Here is a 23,551-nt window from a genome sequence, read left to right as displayed (position 1 = left end):
TAACAGTGCGAGAAATGGTCTTCTAGAACAGCAGTTCTCAACCTGTGGGTCGCGACCCCTTTGGGGGTCGAACAACCCTTTCACAGGGGTCGCCTAAGACCATCAGAAAACAAAAAGATATTTACATTATGATTCATAACAGTAGCAAAATTACAGTTATAGAATAGCAATGAAAATAATTTTATGGTTGGGGGTCACCACAACATGAGGAACTGTATTAAGGGGTCGCGGCATTAGGAAGGTTGAGAACCGCTGTTCTAGAACATTCTGGAAGATCACAGTTAACCTATGCAGTGTGGAGAACAGTGCTGGGCTCAGTAAAAAGCTCAGGACAAGTTCACGTTGCTGTTACTATGGGGACATGCAGGCCCTGCGTTGCCACGTCAGGTGATTTTCAAGAGAAGCTGGGAGTTTTGAAATGACATCTCCCGATTTTTGAAAGTGGGCCACTCATTTAAAGTAAAAAAAGGGTCAAACGCTCTAGAGTCCAAGCTGAACACATTGGTGGATCAAATAAGGCCCAAGGGCTGGGAGTTTGTAGCCTTGGCTCTGAGAGTTTGCGGCCATTTGTGGAGGCCATTCAGCCGGCATTTATGACTGGGTGCTTACTTGACGGCAGGTGCTGGCAGAGAAGTCCATTGACTCCGCCTTTGCCCTCAGAGCTCCCAGGCCGGGAGAGGAAGCCCGTCACTTGCCCTTTAACTTCATCACAATAAGCCCCACAGAATTGCTTCAATGGAGGTGCGAACAAAGGGCAGGGCCCCACCCAACTGGGGACAGCTGCCCCAGGCTGGGTGACCTTTGTTTAATTCCCACCTGGACTTCTTTGAAAGCATTTCAACTGGAGCCTAGCAAGTTCCAGAAAAGCCTGGAGGCCTACAGCCTGCCTCAGTTTCTCTTTTCTTGCTGTCATTTCCAAATGCTCCAGTCCTTGCTGTTCAGGTGCCTGGATGGGTCTTTTCATAAAGTAAGTGTGGCTGACGTGTAAAAATAACCTGCAGAAGTTCACTCCAACTTGCCCAGCACTGGCTGGCTCCTCCTTCATCTCTCAGCTAGCTCTCCAATGTCCCTGCTTCAAGGAGGCCACCTGGACCACCCAAACTGAAATAGTATCCCTCCAGGACGTCATTCTGTCTTCTGTTCTTCACTGCACTTATTGCTACGAGAAATTTCTGTTTAGTTTTACATGTCACGTATCTCTGTTTCTTGGCATCCTAAGAGTAAGGACCAAGCCTGTCTCATGAACACCCCAGTTCAGAGTCGGTCCTCAAGGACTGTTTGGGGACAGGTAGTGGAATAAAAAGATGAACGAAGAATTATATTCCATCTTTATGGCCCAGAGATGCTGCTAAATACCCCTGCTATTCAGTGGGCAGAAAGTGTGCAGGAAGATACTAAAATGGCTTTGTCTTTGCCCTCGGAGAACTCTCTAGCTCTTCACCTGGGTTCTAGAAGCTTCCAACAACCTGACTGTTCCTTGATAATACAAAACTCTAATTCTCTCTGTTCATTTCCTCTCCCTTGAGTCTCACCCCTTCTGATCTCCATCCAAGGTGGGGAGGGAGAAACGGCTTCATACCTCACACCCTAACACCCTCACACACTTTTGGGTCACTCACAATGTGCTCAAACTCCTTGGCCTGAATCAGCTCCCGAGGGAAGCCATCGATGAGGAAGCCCTGGCTCTCCGGGCAGGACAGCATGTTGTCATTGATCATATCTAGGATGATACCCTGGGAAGGAAAGGGGTGGGTGGGTCAGTGTCCGGAGGCCCTCACCTACGGGGTCACCTTGGCAAATTGTCTTTCTCAGTCTGGACCTCTGATGAATTTGAGGAACAACTGCTCCACCACCACCCAAGATTCTGAGTCTGTCCCGATGCCCTGGGGCCTCCACAAGCACTTCTGAGAAGTGGGCACAGTGACTGTCTACTGGGCAGGCATCTACCATGTGCCAGGCTGGCTGGCCCTCATTTGCTCATCACAGTCACCTTACAGGTAGGTACAGGAGTGACCTTCATTCTGTGGATGAGGAAACGGGTACAATGATATATGTGCCCAGGGTTACAAAGGGAATAAATACTAGCTAATTTTATTGAGTGCTTCATAAGTATCAGGAACTCTGCGAAGTGTTTTATAGGAATGATGTCATTCAAACCTCACCACAGACTCTTGCTGTGGGTCCAGCTGCTCTCCCACTTTACAGATGGAGACACAGAGGCTCAGGGCAGCAAAACAGTGGCAAGGTGCGGAGCTGCAGCCTTCCAGGCCCATCAGTTTCCATAGGGCCTTTCCGGGAAGATCGTCCCCACATAGCCCCATCTTCCCTCCGCCCCTGCACCCATGAGCTCTCACCGCGGGCACCGGGAGCCCCTGTAGCATGATTTCACGAATCTTCCGGCCCCACTGAGTACTGCATTGGGCCTCCTGCCGCAGCAACTGGCCCAGCCCCACATGGAAGAAGCCATACTTAGTCGCCATGTTTTTGCACTGTGTCCCTTTGCCACAGCCGGGCCCGCCCATCACAAAGATGATCAGGGGGGACTTGAAGATGTCTGCGGTGCCCAGGGAAGAAGGAGGGAGAGGGTTGGTGCCTGTAGGGGTTAGTGGACACCGATGTGATTGTGTTTACAGCTTAGTGCATGTCCTGGACACAGGTCTTCTGGCATACCCACTTTTGCCTTAGGGTGGCATCTGAGAGTGTGTGTCCTGGCCCAATGGTGTATCCAATGTAAGGCATGGCATGCGTTAGTGCTGCTGTGGGTTCTGTGGATGAGGATGTAAACCTGATCAGGCTAGGCCATTTGCAAGCAGCAGCTCCTTGAAGTGTCACAATGACTCTAACATCCCAATCTACAGTTCAAGAAACTGAGGTTCAGACAAGGGTAAGTACTTGCCCATCCCCCAGACTCATCCCATACCACCCTCGCCTTCCTTCACTCCGGTCCAGCCCCAGGGTTGCCTGGCCTCCTTCCTGTCCCTTGAACTTACCAAGCTCATTCTACCTCCTGGGAAATCCCAGCCCCAGTGCCTTCAGGTTGTAGCTCACCCATCATCATTCTCTGTGTCAGAACCCAATTTCCTCCACAGCAAAGGCCACGATCAGTAATGACTTTGCCTGTGTACTTATTCTTGTTTGTCTCCCTGCCAGACTGTATGCCATGAGGGCGAGAATTATTTCTGTCTCACTTGTTCCTATATTTCTAGTAATTTACAGTTCCTGACATATAGTAGAGAGTGAAGACTAAGTGAAAGTCCACAGCTACTGGACATGTCTAAGGGGTGCTGTAGTTTACGGTGCAATTTTGATGTCTTGCTTCCCTCCACCTTTGCTTAGCCAACTCCTATGCGTCCTGCGGGGCTCAGCTTACACCTCCCCACTTCCCTGAGCCCTTAGAGCCAGCTGTGCTTTTCCTGCAGTATTTCCTGGGTTGTAGACATCATTTTCAGAGACAGTCTTCTGCGCTATATTGTAATCTCCAAGAGGACAGGCAGCTGGTTTGGCACAGTCACCATGGAGTGCCCAGAACCCAGTACAGCAAGCGCTCAGGTGGATTAATGAATAGCTGATCTGTGAGCATGCACAGCTGTGTTACTATTATGGTGGGGACACACCTGGACAAGTGGGATGGGGTACTTGTACCTTCCTCTTGCCCTCCGCAGCCTCCTTCCCTTCCCTCTAGTAAGCCAGCCATCCCCACGATATTACCCTTCTCCTTGGGCCTCAGGGGCCTGCCCATCTTGGGCAGCTTGGACTTGCACAGACCCATCCCGCCAGCGGTCCGTGGGGTGGTCGCGCCCCATCCCGGCTCAGGCCCTGATCTCTCCTGGCTTGGCTCAACGTCACAAGGGCCCCTGTGCCAACCATTTAGCAAAACGATGGGGTGCCCCCGGGGCAGGAGGAGGAAATGAACACCACAGAGGTTCAGATGGAGCCACCGCAGCTCGGCTCATCAGAGAAGGCCGCGGTTGCTATGGTGACGCGGCCTCCTTACACTCACTTCCGGAGTGGGGCGGCGCTCGCCCCAGGTGCAGAGAGCCAGCGACGGTGGGTGGTTTCTTTCTCCCCTCCCAGGAAGCCCCACGGCCCTTGCGTGATGATATCACGGGGAGGGCGTGCCCATATGTCATGATTAGATCAACTGTACTAAAGCGGTCAGCTGGCTTGGGGGCGCTGGGAGGCGCTTAATTCAGATGCGGACTCCCTCTCCGCTCTGAAAGGGACAGGGAAACTAGGTGACAGAGCGTTGAGGGGCCCGGGGCAGGGGGAAGTTGCCATCGTGACGCGGCCAGCGGGTGAGTTTCGCTTTCAGGTTAGTCGGCGGCGCAGGCGCAGGCGCAGACGTGTTAGCAGCGGCCACTGTGGCTGAAAGCTGCCGAGCGCCGCCTTCTAGTAGCTTTTCCCTGGATCGGTGGCACCACGGACTTGAGGTCCTCGATCCTGGCCAGAGACCCGACAGACACCACGAGGGCGGCTTCTCCCGGATAGAGGGTCGCGGACCTTACGAGAGACGAAAAGGACCCAGGTCGGACCAGACCCTAACCACTGACCCTTGCCATGGCGGCCTTCGTAAGTATGAGGCGGGTTTCGGGGGACCCGGCGGTGGCCTCTGCAGCCCCTCACTCGGCATCCTGCTTTCTCTCTCCGCAGGGCCCTGGCAGCCAGAATGTAACTGAGTATGTCGTTCGCGTTCCCAAGTAAGTCCCAACTCCCGCCTCTTCCCTCCTCCCCGCAAAAGGGATAAAACCTTCCCAAGCCTCTAGGCGGTCCCTGCACTGTCTGTGATTCCACCTCCTGAGTGGCAGCGACCTGAGGGTGGGGCTGGGTTCGAGCTGAGTCTCTTTGGGACATCATTGTTTTTTGAACGGAATGAACGAACGAACGAATGAAGGAGTTAATATGCAGTAGGATGCAACCCCTGGCCTAGCATTTCCTCTGCCAGGAATACCTTTTCTCCAAACGACTCTGCTGGTGTATTCTTGTTGATCCCCAAAAATCCAGTTCCAGTACTTTCCTCCTCCAGGAGGCATTCCGTGCTTACCCTCCCTCCTGTCCAGGGCTGAGTTCCAGATGATCCCCACATCTTGGGCTCCCCTAAATCTTTGTCCCTGCTTCTACATGGGGCTGGGAGTATGGAGCTGGCTTCCCTGACAGACTGGGAACCTCTGGCGTATATTAAAGGCCCCATCATTGCCTGACACAAAGGGCCGAATCGGGGAGAGTTTGTTGGATTGATTGGCTGAGCACTGACTTTTGTTGCCCATTCCAGAAATACAACCAAAAAATATAACATCATGGCCTTCAATGCAGCCGATAAAGTCAACTTTGCTACTTGGAATCAAGTAAGTCCCTGTTCTGAAGGGGGTGAGAACTTGATCCTGGACCCAGTGGTTATAATAGTTGCTTAGTTGTAATAGTAACTAAGGCTTAGTTTTCTCAGTGCTCCCCCAGTGGAGACAAATGATGACTAAGGTCCAGGCTGAGCTGTTGGGCATCCCTCTGAGTAAGATTTATTAGGCCCTGCAAGAGGCCTTCTGAAAGGAGAACATTTAGGGGTTTTGCCCACTGATGGGCATTTTGGGCCTAGATTTATCTGGGCAAGGGAGGAGGAGACATCCTGCAGATGGGCACAAAGCTCCCATTGTTGGAGGCTCTGGAAACGGCTTTGGAAACTGTCTCAGTCCATTGGGGCTGCTCTAACAGAACACCATAGATTGGTGGCTTATAAATAATAATAATAGACAGTTATTGCTCACAGTTCTGGAAGCTGGAAGTCCAAGATCAAGGCACCAGCAGATTTTATGTCTGGCGAGACCCATTTTCTGGTTGATACACAGTAGTCTTCTCACTCAGTGTGTCCTCTCAAAAGGGGTGAGGGAACTCTGTGGTCTTTTTTTTATTTTTTATTTTTTTATAAGGACACTCATCTTATTTACCAGGTCTCCGCCCTCATGACCTAGTCACCTCCCAAAGGCCCAACCTTCAGATACCATACCACTGAGAGTTAGGTTTCAACACATGCATTTTGTGGGGGAGACACACAAACATTCAGTCTATAGGAAAAACCATTAAGGGTTTTAAACAGGGGTGTTGTAAAGTGATCTCGCCTCTGTAGGGTTGAGGGCAGATGAAGCAGGGTTGAGGCGACAGCTGTGGACCTGGTGAGGGATGATAATCTTGAGGCAAACAAGATGAGAAATGATTGAATTATAGTGTGTTTTGGAAGTGGAGCCAATAGAGTTTGTCGATGGATTGGATATGGAGGGGTGAGGGCCAGGGCAGAATTACAGACATGTATTTTAAAATAATGTCTACTGCTAAATTGCCTGGAGATTGAAATTTGGGAAACCTGTGCCTTTAATGGCATCGGAATTCATGGGGCAGTCCAGAATCAAATGCAGAGAGGGAGAAGAGGGCCAGTTCCAAGCAGGTGGTTTGTCTTTACCACCATAGTGATCTTACTGGGTTTGTTTGTTTGTTTTTAACTTATTTGGAAATAATTTCAAACTTTCAAAAGCTGCAAAAATAGCCATAGTATAAGGCTTGCCTGAATCCCTTCACACACATTCACTGAGTGCCAACTTTCTACCCCCGGTTGTCAAGCAGGAAGTTGGCTTGGAGTATCTGCAGCTCAACTTAGGTGTAGCAAAGGGCGTTCTTGGGGTAGGGACACATCTCAAGCAAAGGCAGGCACCCTGCTGAGAGGTTTTGCTTCCTGCACCTCCCTGTCCTGTCCCCCCAGGCCCGGCTGGAGCGCGACTTGAGCAACAAGAAGATTTACCAAGAGGAGGAGATGCCCGAGTCAGGCGCGGGCAGCGAGTTCAACCGCAAGCTACGGGAGGAGGCTCGGAGGAAGAAGTATGGCATCGTCCTCAAGGAGTTCCGGCCTGAGGACCAACCCTGGCTGCTCCGTGTCAATGGCAAATCAGGGAGGAAGTAAGTGGTGATGGTGGCAGGCCCCTGCCCTCTGCTGGGGGCTCTCTGTAAACGTCTGTGTCCTGTATGCACAGCTGGGGTGATAGACAGCATGTCCTCCCACGTGGGGTTTTATTTTTAAAGATGAACTGAGTCGGTGCTGGTACAGGAGCTTTAAGGGCCAGGATGCAGGAAGCCCGGGCACCTGCCCTGGTCCTCAAGAGGCAAGGAAGGGGCACTCTGGAAAATCGTCTGGACTTTTGAGGGGGAGGAGTATGAGGGTGGAGGCCAGGAGGCTGCAGTGGTTCAAGCCCAAGGAGGGCTCTGACCACAGGGCCTGTGCTTTTCATAGCTAACCAAACACAGTCCTTCCAGAAAGAGGAACAATAAAATAGGTACAGTCTGGGGACCCCTGAGCCTGCCTTGCAGGGTGGGCAGTGCTGGCCCTGCTTTCCAGATGTGGAAATCAAGGTTCAGCCCAAGGTCTCCCAGCCTCTGATTTTGCATGGAGAACCCACGTGGCTCTGTAGAGGGGGAATGGGTGGGCCAGGGCTCATCTCTCTGGTCAGGTGGTGACCATGTCCTTCTGCAGGTTCAAGGGTGTAAAGAAGGGAGGAGTGACAGAGAACACGTCTTACTACATCTTCACCCAGTGCCCTGACGGAGCCTTTGAGGCTTTCCCTGTGCACAACTGGTACAACTTCACGCCGCTGGCCCGGCACCGCACGCTCACTGCCGAGGAGGCTGAGGAGGAGTGGGAGAGGTGAGTGAACCTGGGCAGGGCTGGGACGGAGGCAGGATGCAGACAACGTGATTCCCAGCTTTGCCAGTGGGGGCCCAACATGATTGGAAATGGGGTCCATCAGCATAACTTTGTGTCTGGCTGGGAGCTGGGGACTCCATGATGACCAGTCAGATCTCACCAGCCCCTCAGGGAGCTCCCAGTCCAGTGAGGAGACAGACACTAAACCATCAGGACACACAGGGTCCTGTGAGAGCTAAGGAGGTGGTGGCTGAGCTGAGTCCTGGAGCACAAATTGGCAGAGCAAGGCAGGGAGTCTCTGGGTGCCTTGTGTTTTCCCAGGTCAGTGTCTGTTGCCTGAGATTGGTCTTGAGCCCAAGTAGTGCTGGGATGCCAACACCACACCGAGACCATTTCCTGGGGCAGAGGGAACTGTAGGGCCAGCTCTCCCTGTGTGATTTCAGGGTGTGGGTCCCCTGGGGTCAGATCATCCCTCACGTCACCTTGGCCATGTCTGTGGTCCTCCTCTGGGGACACCCAGTGAGGTATCAGATCCCATTGTACCCCCGTCCCGGCCCACAGGAGGAACAAAGTCCTGAACCACTTCAGCATCATGCAGCAGCGACGGCTCAAGGACCAGGACCAGGATGAGGAGGAGGAGGAGAAGGAGAAGCGTGGCCGCAAAAAGGCCAGTGAGCTGCGCATCCACGACTTGGAGGACGACCTGGAGATGTCCTCTGATGACAGCGATGGCAGCGGCGAGGAGGGTGAGCCAGGTGGAGCCCCCTGGTGGCTGGGGTGTTCAGCACAGCCGCCTGAGTTCTGCCCAGGTCTTAATTTATAAAGGTGGCCCAGTACAACACGGAGAGGTTAAGGACATTGAAAGAAAAGTTGAGTTACAGTTCCCTAGGAAATGAGAGGCAGGCACAGCACGCCACCCAGGGCCACTTGGGGGAAGCACCAGAGTTGGTAGGAGGTAGAAAGGAGTGACGGGAAGGACTCGGCCACAGCCTTTAGTGGGGCTTCTGAGGGAAAGACAAGGCAGGGCAACATGAACATTTAGGATTGGCCAGTTTGAATAATTCCAGTGGGCTCTGGGTTCCAGGGATGATTTAGGGCAGGGAGTAGTGGCCCTGAGTGAGATTAGAGAAAGGGGCTGGCTGGAGGTATAGACCCAGGATTGGTTGGAATGCACATAAGCTCTTTTCCCATCTCTAAGAATTGGCTAGTCCTGGGTGTCTCTCCCCTGTCAGCAATGTCCCCAAAGTGACCCAACATCATCGGCTATACAAAACAGCCTCCCCCCACCTCTCCAGGTGGCAAAGCCCCCAAGGCCAAGAAGAAGGTGCCGATGACCAAGGCGGGCCGGAAGAAGAAGAAAAAGAAGGGTTCGGATGATGAGGCCTTTGAGGACAGTGATGATGGGGACTTTGAGGGCCAGGAGGTGGACTACATGTCTGACGGGTCCAGGTAAAGCAGTTGGGAGGCGGCTGTGAGACCCTGGACCGACCTGGCGGACGCACTCATCTTCTGCCTGCTGTCTTACTGCAGTTCCGAGGACGAGCTGGAGGGCAAGCCCAAGGTCATCCAGCAGGAGGAGGGACCCAAGGGTGTGGACGAGCAGAGTGAGAGCAGTGAGAGTGAGGAGGAGAAGCAGCCTGAGGAGGACAAAGTGGAGGAGGAGGAGAAGAAGGCGCCCACACCACAGGAAAAGAAGAGGAGGAGAGGTGGGCTCAGTATTCAGCCCCTGCCCCCTGCCTCTCAGACCCGTTATCTGAGATAGAGCTGAGGGTGGGCGCAGGGGTTTCTGGGCCTGACACCCCTCCTCTGGTCTTTTTTTTTTTACCCCCCAAAGATTTTATTGGGGAATTGGGGGAGGGGAACAGCATTGGGGAATCGGGAAAGGGGAACAGACAAGTTGCTGTCCTTTTGTTCTTCAGTCTAGTTGTGGAGGATGTCGCTTCACCGACCCAAGTTGGTATCATTGCGCTCTTCCCGGGTGAGGCAGTTGCTCGCCGGCCGTCCTGGCTGCTCAGCCAGCTGCTGGCCACTCACGGTAGCTTTATGGCAGCCCACTGCAGCTCCACTGCAGCCTACACTGTCACCAGTGACTCACGGCAGCCCAGCTCCAGGTCGAGCTGTTGTTCACCATCTTAGCTGTAGAGGGCGCAGCATCACTGGCCCTCATGTGGGATCTGAACCGGGGCCCTGCTGCTCAGAGCTGGTGCTCCTAAGCCAACTCAACCAGCGAGCCACTCAGCCGGCCCCCTTCTCTGGTCTTTACAGATAGCAGTGACGAGTCAGACAGCTCGGAGGAGAGTGACATCGACAGTGAGGCCTCCTCGGCACTCTTCATGGCAGTAAGGCCCAGCCCTGGGGCAAGGGTGGGGGGTGTATGTGGTGTCTGTTTTCCAACTCACAGCCCCAATCCCAAAATTCACAGAAAAAGAAGACACCCCCCAAAAGGGAGCGGAAGCCATCGGGGGGCAGCTCTAGGGGCAATAGCCGGCCAGGCACACCCAGCACAGATGGTAGCAACACCTCCTCCACCCTGCGGGCGGCTGCCAGCAAGCTGGAGCAGGGTGAGTGACCTTCCAGTCCCACCTGCGACCTCTTGACCTCTGTCCTTGTTCTCCCCACTGGGCAGCAGGATCTGAGCCCAGATCCAGGGCAGACACTTACGTACCCCTGAGCCCCTTGGTCCCATAGTCCTGGTACTACCTAGCTTGGGGTTCTCCCAGTTCTAATACTCAGCCCTGCCTCTGCTTTCACAGGGAAGCGGACCAACGAGACGATGGCAGCCAAGCGGTTACGCCTTGACACAGGGTCCCAGAGCCTGTCCGGGAAGTCGACCCCTCAGCCCCAGTCTGGGAAGTCAACCCCCAGCAGTGGGTAAGCTGGCAAGGATGGTGGGGGGCAGGGCGGGGGCCGCAGGGAGGGAGGGCCTCCCACTCACTTCCCCACTCTCCACTCCTCAGTGATGTGCAGGTGACTGAGGACGCCGTGCGCCGCTACCTGACGCGGAAGCCCATGACTACCAAGGACCTGCTGAAAAAGTTTCAGACCAAGAAGACAGGGCTGAGCAGCGAGCAGACGGTGAACGTGCTTGCCCAGATCCTCAAGCGCCTCAATCCTGAGCGCAAGATGATCAATGACAAGATGCACTTCTCTCTCAAGGAGTGACGGGCTGGCCCCCACCTGTCTGCCCAATAAATAAACTCTAGTCTCCAGAACTTCAGGGGCTCTTGAATGCCACACACTCACTGCCTGTCTGTCACCTGCTCCCTGAATCCCAGGACCTGGCATTGATAGGTCTGGAAAAACCTCTATTCTCTCTTTCTCCCCAGCCCTTCCTTCCAGAACCTTAGATGCTTCTTAGAACCTATTTCAAATGCTGGGTTAATTCCTTCAGGTCTGTCTTCCACTTTGCCAGTTCTCTCTTCAGCTGTGGCTTACCCACTACTAACTCATTAAGATGTACTCAGTTTCTTTTTCAGATCAGCTGTTCTCTTTTGAGTGTCTTGCCCCTAATGGTTTTGATCCCTTCTTTCACATTTTTATTTTAAGCATCCTTTTCTTATAGTCTCCGTCAGACAGGTCAGTACCTGAAGCTCATGGCCATTCTTTTCTATCTTCTGACTTCCCTTTGAGATTGATTCTTGTGTTTTATAATCTCAGAAGGGGGACTGGTGGCCAGCTCGCGGCTCTATCTGTGGGACTCCTGAGTGGTCTACCTTTCTGGCGAGTCCTTCCAGATGGCTTTTGCCTTTGTGCCTGCCAGGAGTCCCGGCCTGAGCCCATTTTGGGTAGTTCTCAGCTCCGGGGTTCTCCCTATGTGGTGGCAAAAGCCCAAACTCCTTTTGTTGCTGATGTTGGCATCTGGGCCCTGTTTTTCAGCTTTCCAGTGATGTTTCTGGGGCTTTCCTTATTTTCTTACAAATTGGTTATACATTTATTTTTTTGTAGCATTGCTAGGTGTTCTATAGTGGGAGGACTTTTCAAGTTCACGGACAGTAATGCTGCTGGAAATGGAATTTTGAAACTTTGTCCTGAGTGATCCAGCTAGGGACAGGATGTCAGGCTTCCATCTCGCCTGAGACTGGAAACTGCAAGTGGAAAATTCTTTCCCACCCAGTTCCATAGGCTCTTGGCTGCCAAGTGGGAATGCCTGAGATATCAGGCTAACTCCTAGGAATGTCCCAGGTTGGGCCAGCCTCCTTCCCCATGCTTCCGCTAGGCCTTTTTAGGGCAGCAGGAAAGAAGCCCTCACCCCTTGCCCTGGCAGTTTCACCCTGCACTCTCTGCCACATGGACTGCAGTCTAAGGCCTCCCCCTACCAGGCCAGGCCAGGCCATGTGTCCCAGTGGTTAGAAGCAGAGGCCTGGCGCTCAGTGGGACCTGGGTTCAAGTCCTATCTGTATAAATTCTAGGTGAGTTTGGACAAGTGAGGTTTTCCCCCCCGGTCTGAAAGTAGTCTCGATAAACACTGCAATAAGAAGCACACCAGAATTATTGAAGCAATCCCCTCTAGGTGGAGTTCCAGTCATTTCCAATCTTGTGCTGATACAAACAAGGCAACAAATAGCTCTGAGCTTGTGTCTTTGCTCACCTGTGGAGGACGAGTTCTTGAAGCAGGTTTCTAGGGTCAAAGGGATGGGGTTTACAGTTTCAGTAGCAAATGCTCAATTGCTACTCACACTCCTACCCACAGCGTGGGGGTGTGCCTGTCATACATGCATGCCAGCCATGTGGAAGCAAATTGATTTTTGCCAATGTTGGGTGCAGTCTCACCTGTGTGTGGCTGAGTGCTTTTTCAAACATGCACAAGCTATTAATTTATTGAATATCCTTTGCCTCAAAAGCTCTTACAAGCTCCTCAGTGCCAGGCACCATATTAAACACTAAATGTGCTATCTGTCCTCACAACCCCATATGAGAGGCCCCCTTTCACAGGTGAGGGACAGAGGCACACTTCCCAGGTGTCACAGGGGCTAGGTACGGAAGTCAGTGTGACCTGCAGCTGCCTCTGAGGCCCAGTGGGAGTCAACTTTCCCTCTCGCTCTGGTGCCCTGGACACTGGGACGGCAAAGAGGTCCCAGAGTCCTCAGGTGAGACTTCTAGAGACAGGAGTCCCTTCAGAGTGAGCGTCCCAGCTCTTGGCCGTCCCCAGGCCTCTCCCTTTTCCTGTTTTGATGCTGGCTCAGCCAGGCCCGGAGATGGGGCATGATGTCTTAATCCTCCAGGCAGGAGCTGTGATGGAGGAGTCCCCATTAGCTAATCCACCTGCCAACCCGCCCTTTCTCCCCACACATGTCCACTCCACATGGCACCTGATGGGCTCCTGAGCCTCAGCTCCCTGTCTGAGTGGGACAGGGACCCACGGAGCCCCCCTCCCACCACCTCTCCCTCCAGACAGGTTGGGTGGGGACCCCGGTTGCTCACCCTGGGCTGGGCCCTGGCAGCCATTACAACTCATAAATCAGGGGCTGTCGGAAATGGGTCTGTGGAATCTCTGGATGGGGGGGTGAGCCCTTAACTATTCGAAGGACGGGATGTAGGCAGAGCGAGCTGGCCTGCCTGGGTCTGAGGATGTGGGAGGCAAGCTGGTGGGGAACATGGGGGCCTTCGTGCCTGTGCAGTAGTCGGCAGTGAAGAGGTTACTCCCCCGCCCAGATGGGGATAAATTGAGGGAGCAGGGCATCCACTCCTCCCAGGACCTGCCTTCACAATGGCCACAGGAAGAGTCCTGCTCAGCTCTCTGCTGCTCCTGTCACTGCAGCTGGGCCTCGGTGGGGGCCCTGGTTCTCCAGGGGCTCCGGTGGTGGAGGGGGCGCTCTCATCTGAGCCAGCAGCAGACACAGGAACCTGGAGGCCACAGCCGGGTAAGGACCCCCAGGACCCTGCCTGACTGCCCAACTCCTTCCTGGCCAGCCCATGCCCACTGTCAGTTGCCCTTTGTCCCACCCAGGTGCCCGTCTGCGCCGAGCCCCATCCAGCCCATGCCAGCTGTGGAGCCTGCCCCTACCAGTGGCAGAACTGGGCCTGGGCTATGCTTCGGAGGAAACAGTCATCTTTCGCTACTGCGCTGGCAGCTGTCCCCGAGGTGCCCGCACCCAGCATGGCCTGACACTGGCCCGGCTGCGGGGCCAAGGCCGAGCACATGGTGGCCCCTGCTGCCGGCCCACACGCTATGCTGATGTGGCCTTCCTCGATGACCGCCACCGCTGGCAGCGGCTGCCCCAGCTCTCAGCAGCTGCCTGCGGCTGTGGTGGCTGAGGGTGCCCAACCTGGGGACCTGCAACCACACCAGGAGTCTGCTGACTTATTTACTGGAGACTTGGATGATGAGAAGGGGATGGGCTGGGGCCACCAGCAAGGAACATAATAAAGGAAACTGCTCCTGGAGCCTTGTGACTCTGTGTTCAGTGGGGTGCATCCTGGCCTTGCCACCTTAGCTCCCAGTGGGTGGGCAAGTGGGGCCCTCGGCTTCCCCTAAAGATCCCAGCCCCAGCAAAGAGCCAGTGCAGGGAAGGCCAGCTTGTCCATTCTCCAACTTTATTCACAAACACAGTGTCTCTGAGAAGCTGGGGGTCAGCAGGCTGCGGGTGGCTGCCCAGGATCCCCTGGACCCATCCCCTCAGGGAGGGAGCGGCAGATCACGGAGATGCGTCGGCCCCGGGGCACCCGATGCTCCCCAAAAAAGGACTCTTCGTCTCGAAGGATCTCATGGGAGAAGTCATAACGGGCTGAGTCTCTGCAAGAGAAAACAGGCTGTGGCTGAGTGGGGTGAGGGAACCCCTATTGCAGGCCGAGATTCTGCTGTGTGGAGGATGGTAGCGGCTTTGAGAGCTGAATGAAGTGCTGGGTGGGTGTTTGACAAGTGAGTGGTGGGATGTGGGCTCCTCGGCTGGGCGGTACCTGAGGATGTACAAGGAGCCTGGCTCCAGCAAGAGTTCCAGCCACTCTCCTGGCTCCTGGGTGTGCACTAGGCGCATGACGCTGGGGGACAGCAGGGACAGGCCGGCGATGGTGGCTCCACAGAACTGGAAGAGGGAGCATGGTGATGGATCAGGCTCTGGCCTGGCCACCACCCCCCCACCCCACATGCCCCTCCCCAGGGAGCTCCAAGGTGCTGGCCTCTGCCCACCTTGATGCTGTCCACGTGTGGCTTGATGTAGCCCCGAGGTTCCAGGTCTAGCACATGCACTGAGGACAGCAGGGTCTGGCCAGGGCCAAAGGCAACAGCCTTCACGCGCTGCAGGATGGCCCGGCTGGCCTCAGACCAGCGCGACTTTTCTGTCTCTCGGAAGCCGTGGATGGCCTGCAAAGAGAACTCAGGTCAAGTCTGGCAACTCCCGGGGGGAACTGGGAAACAGGTGTGGAGGGACAGAGTGCAGAGCAAGGGGCTGGTTTTCCCAGCATGACCCTTGACCTCGCCCTCAACTCACAAACTTGATCCTATCTAAGCCATGATCCTGGGTCTCAAACTCTTGTCCCATCTAGTGTGTCCTCAGTGCTTGGTACCCACCCTCCGGCTCCCAAGTACCTCCCCAGTGCTGAATTCGCCCCAATATTCAATTCGGTATCAGTTTCCGCCCCCAACTCGTGACGCTCCCTCATCTCGCTCCACACCCGTTTCTGCCCCTAACCTTGGTCCTGTCCCTCAAACACCTCAGTTTCATGTCCTGCCTCCAGTTATGGCCCTGCTCTCACCTCTAAAGTGTTCTCCCTGCCCCCAATGACCCCATGATTCAAGACTCCGCCCCCATCCCCAAGGTCCTGCCCCCTGCCGTAACCCTGTCCCATCCCAGAGCTCCACTCCCTTGTCCCCGCCCCCAACGTCCCTTCCTCCGCCTACGGTGGGGCCACGCCTCCAGCATCTCCCGCCTCACCGCGTCCCAGTGGTCGTATTCGTAGCGGCGACGACGCAGGTCGGACTCCAGCTCGTGGCTCAGCGTCTCCTCCTCGGCCGCGCTCAGGAAGTTGGGCCGCACCACAGCCGCGTCCCGCAGGCGGCTCAGCACGGCCGGGCCCGAGCCTCGCACCCAGTTTGGCCCGGGCAACGTCCGGAGCGCCAGCCGCCCATTGCCGGCCATAGTCCCGGAGCCGGGGAGTGGAACCAGCGGGAGTCAAGGCAACGCCTCCGCCCCAGAAGCATTGGCTGCTGTTTCACTGTGTCCCTCCATCGATTGGCTTTCCTTAGCGTCCCGCCTCTCGCTCACGGCGACGGCCTCTCAAGCTATTGGCTCCTGCCAGAGCCCGCCTCCTCCCGCGCTATTGGGCGCCATCACGTCAGTAGTTTAGACTATTGGCTGTGCGGCAAGTTCATCCTGCGGGGCGCAAAGGCAGGATCTGGCCTGGGGTTGGATGTCAGGGTCATGGAATTTGGGCCTTGGCCGACGTTATGGAGGTTGAAGGTCGAGTACAGTCTGGCTGCGATGAAGGGGTCAGGGGCACAGGGCTTAGGGGAGTGATGTTAAGGCCACGATTATGGGGTAGGGCCAAATTTTTCAGTTAGGGGTTGTGGCCAAAAGTTAAAGTGAGACACCATCCATTTACTCTTCTCTATGGGATTATTCCCACTAGCATACAAACAGGCTGGCTTGTATCTTATAAACAAAACAAAACAAAAAACTTTTTTTCTTGGTAAAATTGGCATATCACCACTTTGCAGCCTTTGCTGGAATATAGACAAGGCTTCTCATTGGCTCCTAAACTCACGAAGAGGGGCAACTGGACTTTCTGTGCCTCCTGATGGAAGTACACACCCCAAACTAAGAGGTGATTTGCCAAAACGTGGAACCTGAGTCCAATCAGATTTCTCTAAGTTTATATACCAAGTTATGGGAAATACCAAGGACAGATGTCACCACCTGACCATCATCAAAATACAGACTGAAAGTCCACAAGACAAACGACCCTTTTTCTCTAACAAATAAATTTCAAGAGAAGAGACTGAAGAAAAAGAGGGAGCTATTGGGAGATTTAGAGATCTATCAACTAGTTGCAATGTATGCACTTTATTTGGATCCTGATTTGAACAAACTAAAAAAAACTGGGAAACTTTGGACACTGGTCGGTTATTTGACCGTTGTATTATAAACTTTTTAGGTTTGAAAATGGTATTGCAGTTGCATTTTTAAAGATCACTTGTCCTTTTAGAAATACATGCTGAAATATTTAGATGTAATGAAAACTGAGATTTACTTCAAAGTAATCCAGGGTCATGGGGGACAGGAGGGACTTATCACAACTGGCCGTGAACTGGTAATTGTTGGTGTGATGGGTACATGAGGCCTCATTATCCTATATTTTCTATTTGTGTGTATAAAATTGTCCAGAATGAAAAGTTCAGCCAAATGTAACCCATGAAAATAGTCACATTAAAAAGGCCTCTGAATTTAAAAAATTTAAAAATTCACCCCAGTTCTCCCTGCAGTCCCAGCCTTATGTTCCCTGCTTTTCTTTAGTCATTCCTCTAGTATTTTCTGGCCCATTCTTCCTGGGTTCACTCCAAACTGACATTTGGCCCCCACAGCACCGAAAGTGGCCTTACTAGCCACTAGTGACTTCCATCATGCCATATCCAGTTGCCAGCTCTTAGCCTGACTGCTAACTCATTGACAAACATGTCTCCTACATTGTTATTTCCAACCCTGACCCCAGATTTACCCATCCACTGAGATGTCTGAGGCACACCTGACTTTGAAAATGTCCAATCAGCTTCTGATCCTGGCCTCCCCGCAGCCTTCCTGTCTGTTAATGGCTTCATCTTCCTAGCTGTTTTGGGCCAATCCCTTGGAGTTTATGATTACTTTCTCTCTCAAACCTCATATCCCATCTGCCCTGCTTTTAAAACCTGGCAGGAATTTGACCTCCTCTCACCACTGGCCAGGCTGTCAGCCTTCATCTGGATCATTCCAGCAGTCTTCTAACTTGCTTCAGGTTTCTGAGCTTGCTGCATTCCTCCCACCTCTCCACGGGAGCCAGTCATCCTTTTCCTTTTTTCAAAACCCTGTGGTTTACCTCCCTCCTTGCTAAGACCCACGCGGCCTTTTGAGATCTGTAATCCTCCCCTTTGTGCCCCACTCTTCTCCACTCTCCCCATTACTCACTCCACTCTAGCCTTGTGGCTCCTCCCAGAAGTCAGGCACCTTCTGCCTCAGAGCCTTTGCACTTGCTATGCCCTCTGCCTGGACTGCTCTGTCCCAAGATAGCAAATGGCTCCCTCCCTCACCTCCTTCAGGTCTTTGCTTAAGTGTCACCTTCTTAGCAAGGTTTCGCTGCCCACCCCATCTAAAACTGTCGCACACACACAATCTCTCTGCATACTTCTTTCCCTGATTTTGTTTTTTAAACTGTCTACCCCACAAGAGTAAGTTCTTTGAGGACAGGAATTTTTGTGTTTTCTTCACAATGTGTTGCAGCTTCTAGAACGTGCCTGGAATGGCGTATGCACTCAGTTGAGGTTGCTGAAGTTAGGGAGCTGGAGGTCAGGATGAAAGCAGAAGGGACCTCGTGAAGCGCAGGGAGGCAAGGTGCCACAGGAAAGGAACAAAGACTACAAAGATTTAATTTAAAATCACAGTGTCTTAGCCGGGATACCCGCCCTTAGGGGCACCCTCAAATCCAGAGGTCCTCAAGGGGCCCGTCAGGCTTGGCAGAGAGGGGCAGGCAGGGCTGCAGCCCCAGCATATGGCCCCTCAACTTTCCTCCGGTGAGAGAAGTCCACTCAGATGCTCACTGGGGCAGATTCTGCTGCCGTTGCCGCCGTCACCACGGGCTCCTTCTGCACTAGCTCAGGCTCATCCTCACCATCCTGGGGTGGGTGCACCAGAACCTTGTCTAAGATGCCAAACTCCTGGGCCTCCATGGGGCTCATGTAGCGGTCTCTCTCCATGGCCAACTCTGCAGGGGGGAGGCGGGACATGTGGTTAAGAGCAGAGACCTGGGGCTGGGTTTGGGTCCCTTTCTGCTACTTCTTCCCTGTGTGACCTTGACTTCCCCCTTTGTGCCTCAGTTTCCCCATTGCTAAAATACTTATTTAAGTGTTTATAGTTTTACTTGTTATTAATGGATAATACACATGCGGGAAAGGGCATGGATCATAAGTGGATAATGTGATGAATTTCAGACTGAACATACCCACATAGCCAGCACCCAGATCAACAAATGGCACGTTGCCAGACCCCCCTGAAGCCCTGCTCAGCTACACTTCCTGTCATTAACTCCTTCTGCCCAAGAGTACCCAGTATCCTAACAGTGGCCTACCAGCATAGATTAATTATGCCTGTTTTTGTTCTTTACATATGTGGAATCACAGTGTTACTCTTTTCCACTCAGCTCTATGTTTTTGAGGTTCATCTAGGCTGCCGTCATTGTGGACCCTTTTCTCGTTGTTGTATAGCATTCCATGGTGTGCATAAGCCTCCACTAATGCACTCACTCTACTGCTGTGGGCATCTGGGTATTTTCCCGTTTGGTGTTTATATGAACAGGACTGCTGTCATCATCTCTGGTGGACATAGCACTCAGTTCTCTTGATTACATGCTGAGCAGAGGAACTCCACATCTTTTCACATATTTAGCCTTAGCCAGTAGTGCCAAACAGCTGAAGTCAGGGAGCTGCAGGTCAGAGCTTCAGTGGCTGTATCATTTTCACTCTGGTCTGCAGTGGACAGGCGTTCCAGTTGCTCCACATTCTCGTCAGCATTCAGTGTTGTCAGTATTTTCTATTTTAGTCGTTCTAGTGGATTGAAATGGCATCTCTTTGTGGCCAAAATTTACCTTTCCCTCAAAACTCATGATGTCATGATTAAACTTCAGCACTAAAGATGGTGAGCATCTCGGGCGGCCAGTTGGCTCTCTTGGTGCTCATAACACCAAGGTTGCTGGTTTGATCCCCACATGGGCCACTGAGCTGCACCCTCCACAACTAGATTGAAACAACTACTTGACTTGGAGCTGATGGGTCCTGGAAAAATACACTGTTCCTCAATAAAAAAAACAAACTACATATTCAAAATAAAAAAGATGGTGAACATCTCGTTTTGTTTCTTGGCCACTTGGAATATTCTTTGTTGAAGATCCTGCTCAAACCTTTCAACCTGTCTCAATGAAGTTTTTGTGAGGATTCTGTAAGTTGATCTTTTTAAAGTACTTATAACAGGTTCTCAACTGAGGGTGATTATTTCTCCCACGGGACACTGGGCACTGTCTGGAGACAGGTTTTGTTATCATAATTGGAGGGTGCTCCTGGCACCAAGTGGGTGGCAGCTAGGGATGCTGCTTAACATCTGACAATGCCCATGACGGCCCCCACCAGAGAATGATCTGGCCCCAAGTGTCAATAGTACCAAGGTGAAGAGGCCCTGGCCTGGCGCAAGGTCTGTCACTTGTCTCTGTGTTGGTTCAAATACAGGGAAGCACCTGGGGGTCAGCCTGGGGAGGGGCACTCACCAATCACCTGCAGGCTTTGTTTGGTGTGCTTGGCGTAGATGTTGTACAGCTGCTTCTTGAGTTTTATGATCTCCTCTGCCTGAATGGCGATGTCTGTAGCTTGGCCCTGGGGGATGTCCCAAGCGGGAGAAGGTTGGAATCAGTGTCAGCCACTCACGGGGAGACTGGAGATGGGTTTCGGGAGCCACCTCTGAACTCTGGGCTGCCAGTGGTCAGGCAGGTGGGACAGGGCTTTGCGAGTCCCTCCAAATCCTGCCTCATCCTCACCACAACCAGGAGGGCTTCCTGGATTAAATATATTGCTTATTTTCTGTGTCTGGGCCTTATTGACCCAGAGGAATGGTCCCTCCCAGGGCTAGCTAATTCTTAAGGATAGCAAACAGCTCTCCCACAAGCATACCTTTCCTGTGCAAACCAGCCAATCCAGAGCCCATATCTCCACCACCTCCTCTGGAGACTCTGGGCCACTGTCCCCCTGCTGTGATCACCCCAGGACCAGGTTCCAGACAACTAGGGATAGCCCCTACACCCCAGAGCTTGTTGCAGTTATTCAAATTAGCCAATCTTAAGCCTGTTTATCTTGACATGCCAGTTTTTTCCCATAGAAACTACAATAAAGGTCTTGCCAAGTTTTCCTCTTGTTCCCTCTGCCTCCCGACCAACCCTGGTGATACCCTGTGTGGCCCTGCCATAGCCTGGTGTGCCCCCTCCTCTTGGAAACTGTGAGTAACAAACTGGCTTTTCAATGGCAATTGTCTTCAGTTGACCTCACCATAACCTGCACAATAAAAAACCCTACATTTTAAAACACCGACACTCCCACATGACTTCCACCCAGTCAGTGTTCTGTTTAGACCCCTGACCCCCATCCCTGAAGCAGGGCACAGGGCCGGTCACTCACCCGGGCACCCCCCGAGGGCTGGTGAATCATGATGCGAGAGTTGGGGAGCGAGTGGCGCATGCCTGGGGTGCCGGCGGCCAGAAGCAGGGAGCCCATGCTGGCGGCCTGGCCCACGCACCACGTGCAGATGGGGTTCAGGATGTACTGCATCGTGTCGTAGATGGCCAGGCCCGAGGTCACCATGCCTCCTGTGGGCAGGGGTGTGAGTAAGGGACTGTGTCGACTCCTCCCACCGTCTTTTCCCTATTGAAGCCCTTGGTCCAGGGGGAATCCTGCGGAGGCAGCCCTGTAAAGCAGGTGTCTGCAAATACCTCTGGGGGCTGGGAGGTGACAGAAACAGGTAACACCGACCAGGTGGGAGCAAAATGAGAGTGCTCCAGAATGACTTGACTGTTGCCACATGTGCACGTGGGCCCAGAGGAACCAGATCTGCCAAACTTTTAAAGATACTAGAAATTGGGAGATATGGTGTCTAAGAGTGAAGCTCTGGAGGCAGCCTGCCTGGGTATGAACCCTGCCTGGGCAACTTCTCATCTGTGTGGCCTTGGGCAAGTTACTCAGCTTCTGGGAGCCACAGTGTCTTCTTGTGGATTGTGGTAACTAGTACCTACCACGTGAGGTTGCTGTGAGAACCAAACAAGTTAAATGTGTATACACTGCTTAGAAAAGTGCTTGACACAGTAAGTGCTCCCTCAAGATTGGCTATTCTTTTTATTTCAGGGTGGTGGTGGTGGAATCTATCGATTTTAAAATGTTGACAACTAGGTCAGGTTGGTGAAATGTTATATGTGTGATCAAAGAGTTAAGTTCAGCTGAAGGTTTGTGAACCTAGATTTAAAAGCAAGGAACTGGCAGCTTTTGGAGGTTTCAGACTCTTTTGAGATTCTGAAGGGAACCTCCTAAAACCCTTTCTTTCTCCAGAGAGAGAGCATCCCTGATGGGGTGGGTTGGGGGTGGGAGTCTCGGTCCCTTGAGTCACCCACTGTATTCAAGGAGCGCCCCCAGCAGCCAGGGAGGCTCTGCTCACCAGGGCTGTTGATGTACATGTGGATGGGCTTCTTGTTGCTCTCAGACTGCAGGAACAGCAGCTGTGCGATAACCAGGCTGGCGATGCTGTCATCGATCTGCAAGTGGGGATGGTGGGGGTGTCCCCAGAGGGGGGTGGGAAGTGGGCTAAGGGAGGCAGTTATGGGGTGGCTGGGGATGAGTCAGGAAACCAGGATGGGGGTCAGAGCCCGAGTAAGACGGGTCGAGAAGAATTCGGGATCCATGAGGAGATGGGAGGTGGTTGGGCCCCAGGGGTTTTGGCGCTCGGGAAGTGGGGAGTCAGTGGGCTCCGAGCACAGGAAGGGAAGGGTTCAGGAGGGTTGGAACCTAGGAATGGGAAGATCATAGGTGAGGAAGGAAGTCAGAAATCAGGAAGCAGAAGAGGGTTTGATGAAGGGGTCAAGAGGGAATGGCGGGGGTGGAGGGTAGTGGGGGCCAAGAAGGGGGTCAGAAGTCTTCTGTGACCAGAAAGGGGGTGTCAGATTGGGACCAGCGCGGAGCTTAGGGAGGAAAGTCAAGGGGGAGAGATCAGGAGGCTTAAAGGGTTCGATGAGGAGGGTCGCATGGGGTCCTGGCAGGCGCAGGGGAGGATCCGGGCGCGGGGCGCTCACCGGACCCATGACGCACACGATGCGCTCCCGTAGCAGCCTCGAGTAGATGTCATAGGCGCGCTCGCCGCGACCCTGGAGGAGAAAGACATGGGTGAAAGTCAGCAATCGGCCGCGCCCCCAGCCCCGTCCCGGGTCGGCCGCAGTACCGTCTGCTCCACTACGATGGGAATGAGCGGGAGAGCCCGGGTCGCCGTCGCATGCAGGCTCCGCTGCAAGGCTAGGCCGGTGTTGGGCGTCCGCTGCTGGGGGAAAGGGGCGGCGAGGCGAGGCCCCAACGCGGGGAACCTGCCAGCCGCCACCCGAGCCCCCCTCACCAATATTCTGGGCCACATCCCGCCGTGTGTCCGTCCCGGCTTCCGGCCGATGGCGGAACTACAGCTCCCGGTGTGCTTTGCGCCCATGGCGCTTGCTCATTAGGTCACCTATTCCGGAAAGCTGGGCGCCTACGTTTAGGGGCCGGAGGGAGCCTGGAGGGGGCGGAGCTAGGCAGGAAGTGGAACTCAGGCGGTGCTGGAGAACGTTTAGAACCTCTAGTTTAAGTCCTTTTCCCGACAAATTCGTCATAGTTTTCTGCTCTTCACTACTTATTTTATTATTTTTTTAAAAGATTTTTATTGGGGAATTGGGGGGATGGGAACAGTGCTGGGGAATTGGAGGAAGGGGAACAGACAAGTTACTGTCGTTTTGTTCTTCAGTCTAGTTGTGGAGGACGTTGCTTCACTGGCCCAAGTTGGCAACATCATTGCGCTCTTCCCCGGGCAAGGCAGATCAGTCGCCGGCTTCTGGACCGCAACTCACTGCGGCTGCTGGCCGCTCATGCTGGCTGCTGGCTACATAGGGTAGCCCATGGCAATCCACTGCCACAGGGGCTGCAGC

The 23,551-nt window shown here is 53.5% G+C and overlaps 5 protein-coding genes across 5 annotated transcripts; 2 read left to right on the top strand and 3 right to left on the bottom strand.

The window, feature by feature from the left end:
- Positions 1-1,238: 1,238 nt before the first annotated feature.
- LOC109388564 (adenylate kinase isoenzyme 1) lies at positions 1,239-2,569 on the bottom strand. The gene is made up of 3 exons (XM_019653331.1): positions 2,355-2,569; positions 1,620-1,733; positions 1,239-1,274 (listed from the first exon to the last, which is right to left on the bottom strand). Exons 1-3 carry the CDS (start codon positions 2,520-2,522, stop codon positions 1,239-1,241), a joined length of 318 nt encoding a protein of 105 aa, XP_019508876.1. The 5' UTR covers positions 2,523-2,569.
- A 1,533-nt stretch (positions 2,570-4,102) lies between these two features.
- Positions 4,103-10,914, top strand: GTF2F1 (general transcription factor IIF subunit 1). The gene is made up of 12 exons (XM_019653533.1): positions 4,103-4,569; positions 4,651-4,697; positions 5,270-5,342; positions 6,743-6,936; positions 7,508-7,678; positions 8,240-8,424; positions 8,974-9,127; positions 9,209-9,384; positions 9,944-10,017; positions 10,101-10,239; positions 10,432-10,549; positions 10,636-10,914. Exons 1-12 carry the CDS (start codon positions 4,558-4,560, stop codon positions 10,838-10,840), a joined length of 1,548 nt encoding a protein of 515 aa, XP_019509078.1. The 5' UTR covers positions 4,103-4,557; the 3' UTR covers positions 10,841-10,914.
- A 334-nt stretch (positions 10,915-11,248) lies between these two features.
- Positions 11,249-14,062, top strand: PSPN (persephin). Its single transcript, XM_019653534.1, has 2 exons — positions 11,249-13,539; positions 13,626-14,062. The coding sequence occupies exons 1-2, from the start codon at positions 13,386-13,388 to the stop codon at positions 13,931-13,933; spliced, it is 462 nt and encodes a 153-aa protein (XP_019509079.1). The 5' UTR covers positions 11,249-13,385; the 3' UTR covers positions 13,934-14,062.
- A 129-nt stretch (positions 14,063-14,191) lies between these two features.
- Positions 14,192-15,849, bottom strand: ALKBH7 (alkB homolog 7, RNA demethylase). The gene is made up of 4 exons (XM_019653569.1): positions 15,550-15,849; positions 14,805-14,978; positions 14,576-14,700; positions 14,192-14,411 (listed from the first exon to the last, which is right to left on the bottom strand). The coding sequence occupies exons 1-4, from the start codon at positions 15,751-15,753 to the stop codon at positions 14,249-14,251; spliced, it is 666 nt and encodes a 221-aa protein (XP_019509114.1). The 5' UTR covers positions 15,754-15,849; the 3' UTR covers positions 14,192-14,248.
- Positions 15,850-18,206: 2,357 nt separating this feature from the next.
- On the bottom strand, positions 18,207-23,064 carry CLPP (caseinolytic mitochondrial matrix peptidase proteolytic subunit). Its single transcript, XM_019653568.1, has 6 exons — positions 22,822-23,064; positions 22,676-22,747; positions 22,045-22,141; positions 21,018-21,205; positions 20,117-20,222; positions 18,207-18,565 (listed from the first exon to the last, which is right to left on the bottom strand). The coding sequence occupies exons 1-6, from the start codon at positions 23,005-23,007 to the stop codon at positions 18,390-18,392; spliced, it is 825 nt and encodes a 274-aa protein (XP_019509113.1). The 5' UTR covers positions 23,008-23,064; the 3' UTR covers positions 18,207-18,389.
- Positions 23,065-23,551: the final 487 nt, after the last annotated feature.

Source organism: Hipposideros armiger, unplaced genomic scaffold (genome assembly GCF_001890085.2).
Source record: "Hipposideros armiger isolate ML-2016 unplaced genomic scaffold, ASM189008v1 scaffold_202, whole genome shotgun sequence".
Taxonomy (NCBI): Eukaryota; Metazoa; Chordata; class Mammalia; order Chiroptera; family Hipposideridae; genus Hipposideros; species Hipposideros armiger.
Note: the sequence above shows the minus strand (reverse complement) of the source record. Positions and strands in the feature narration are given on the sequence as shown.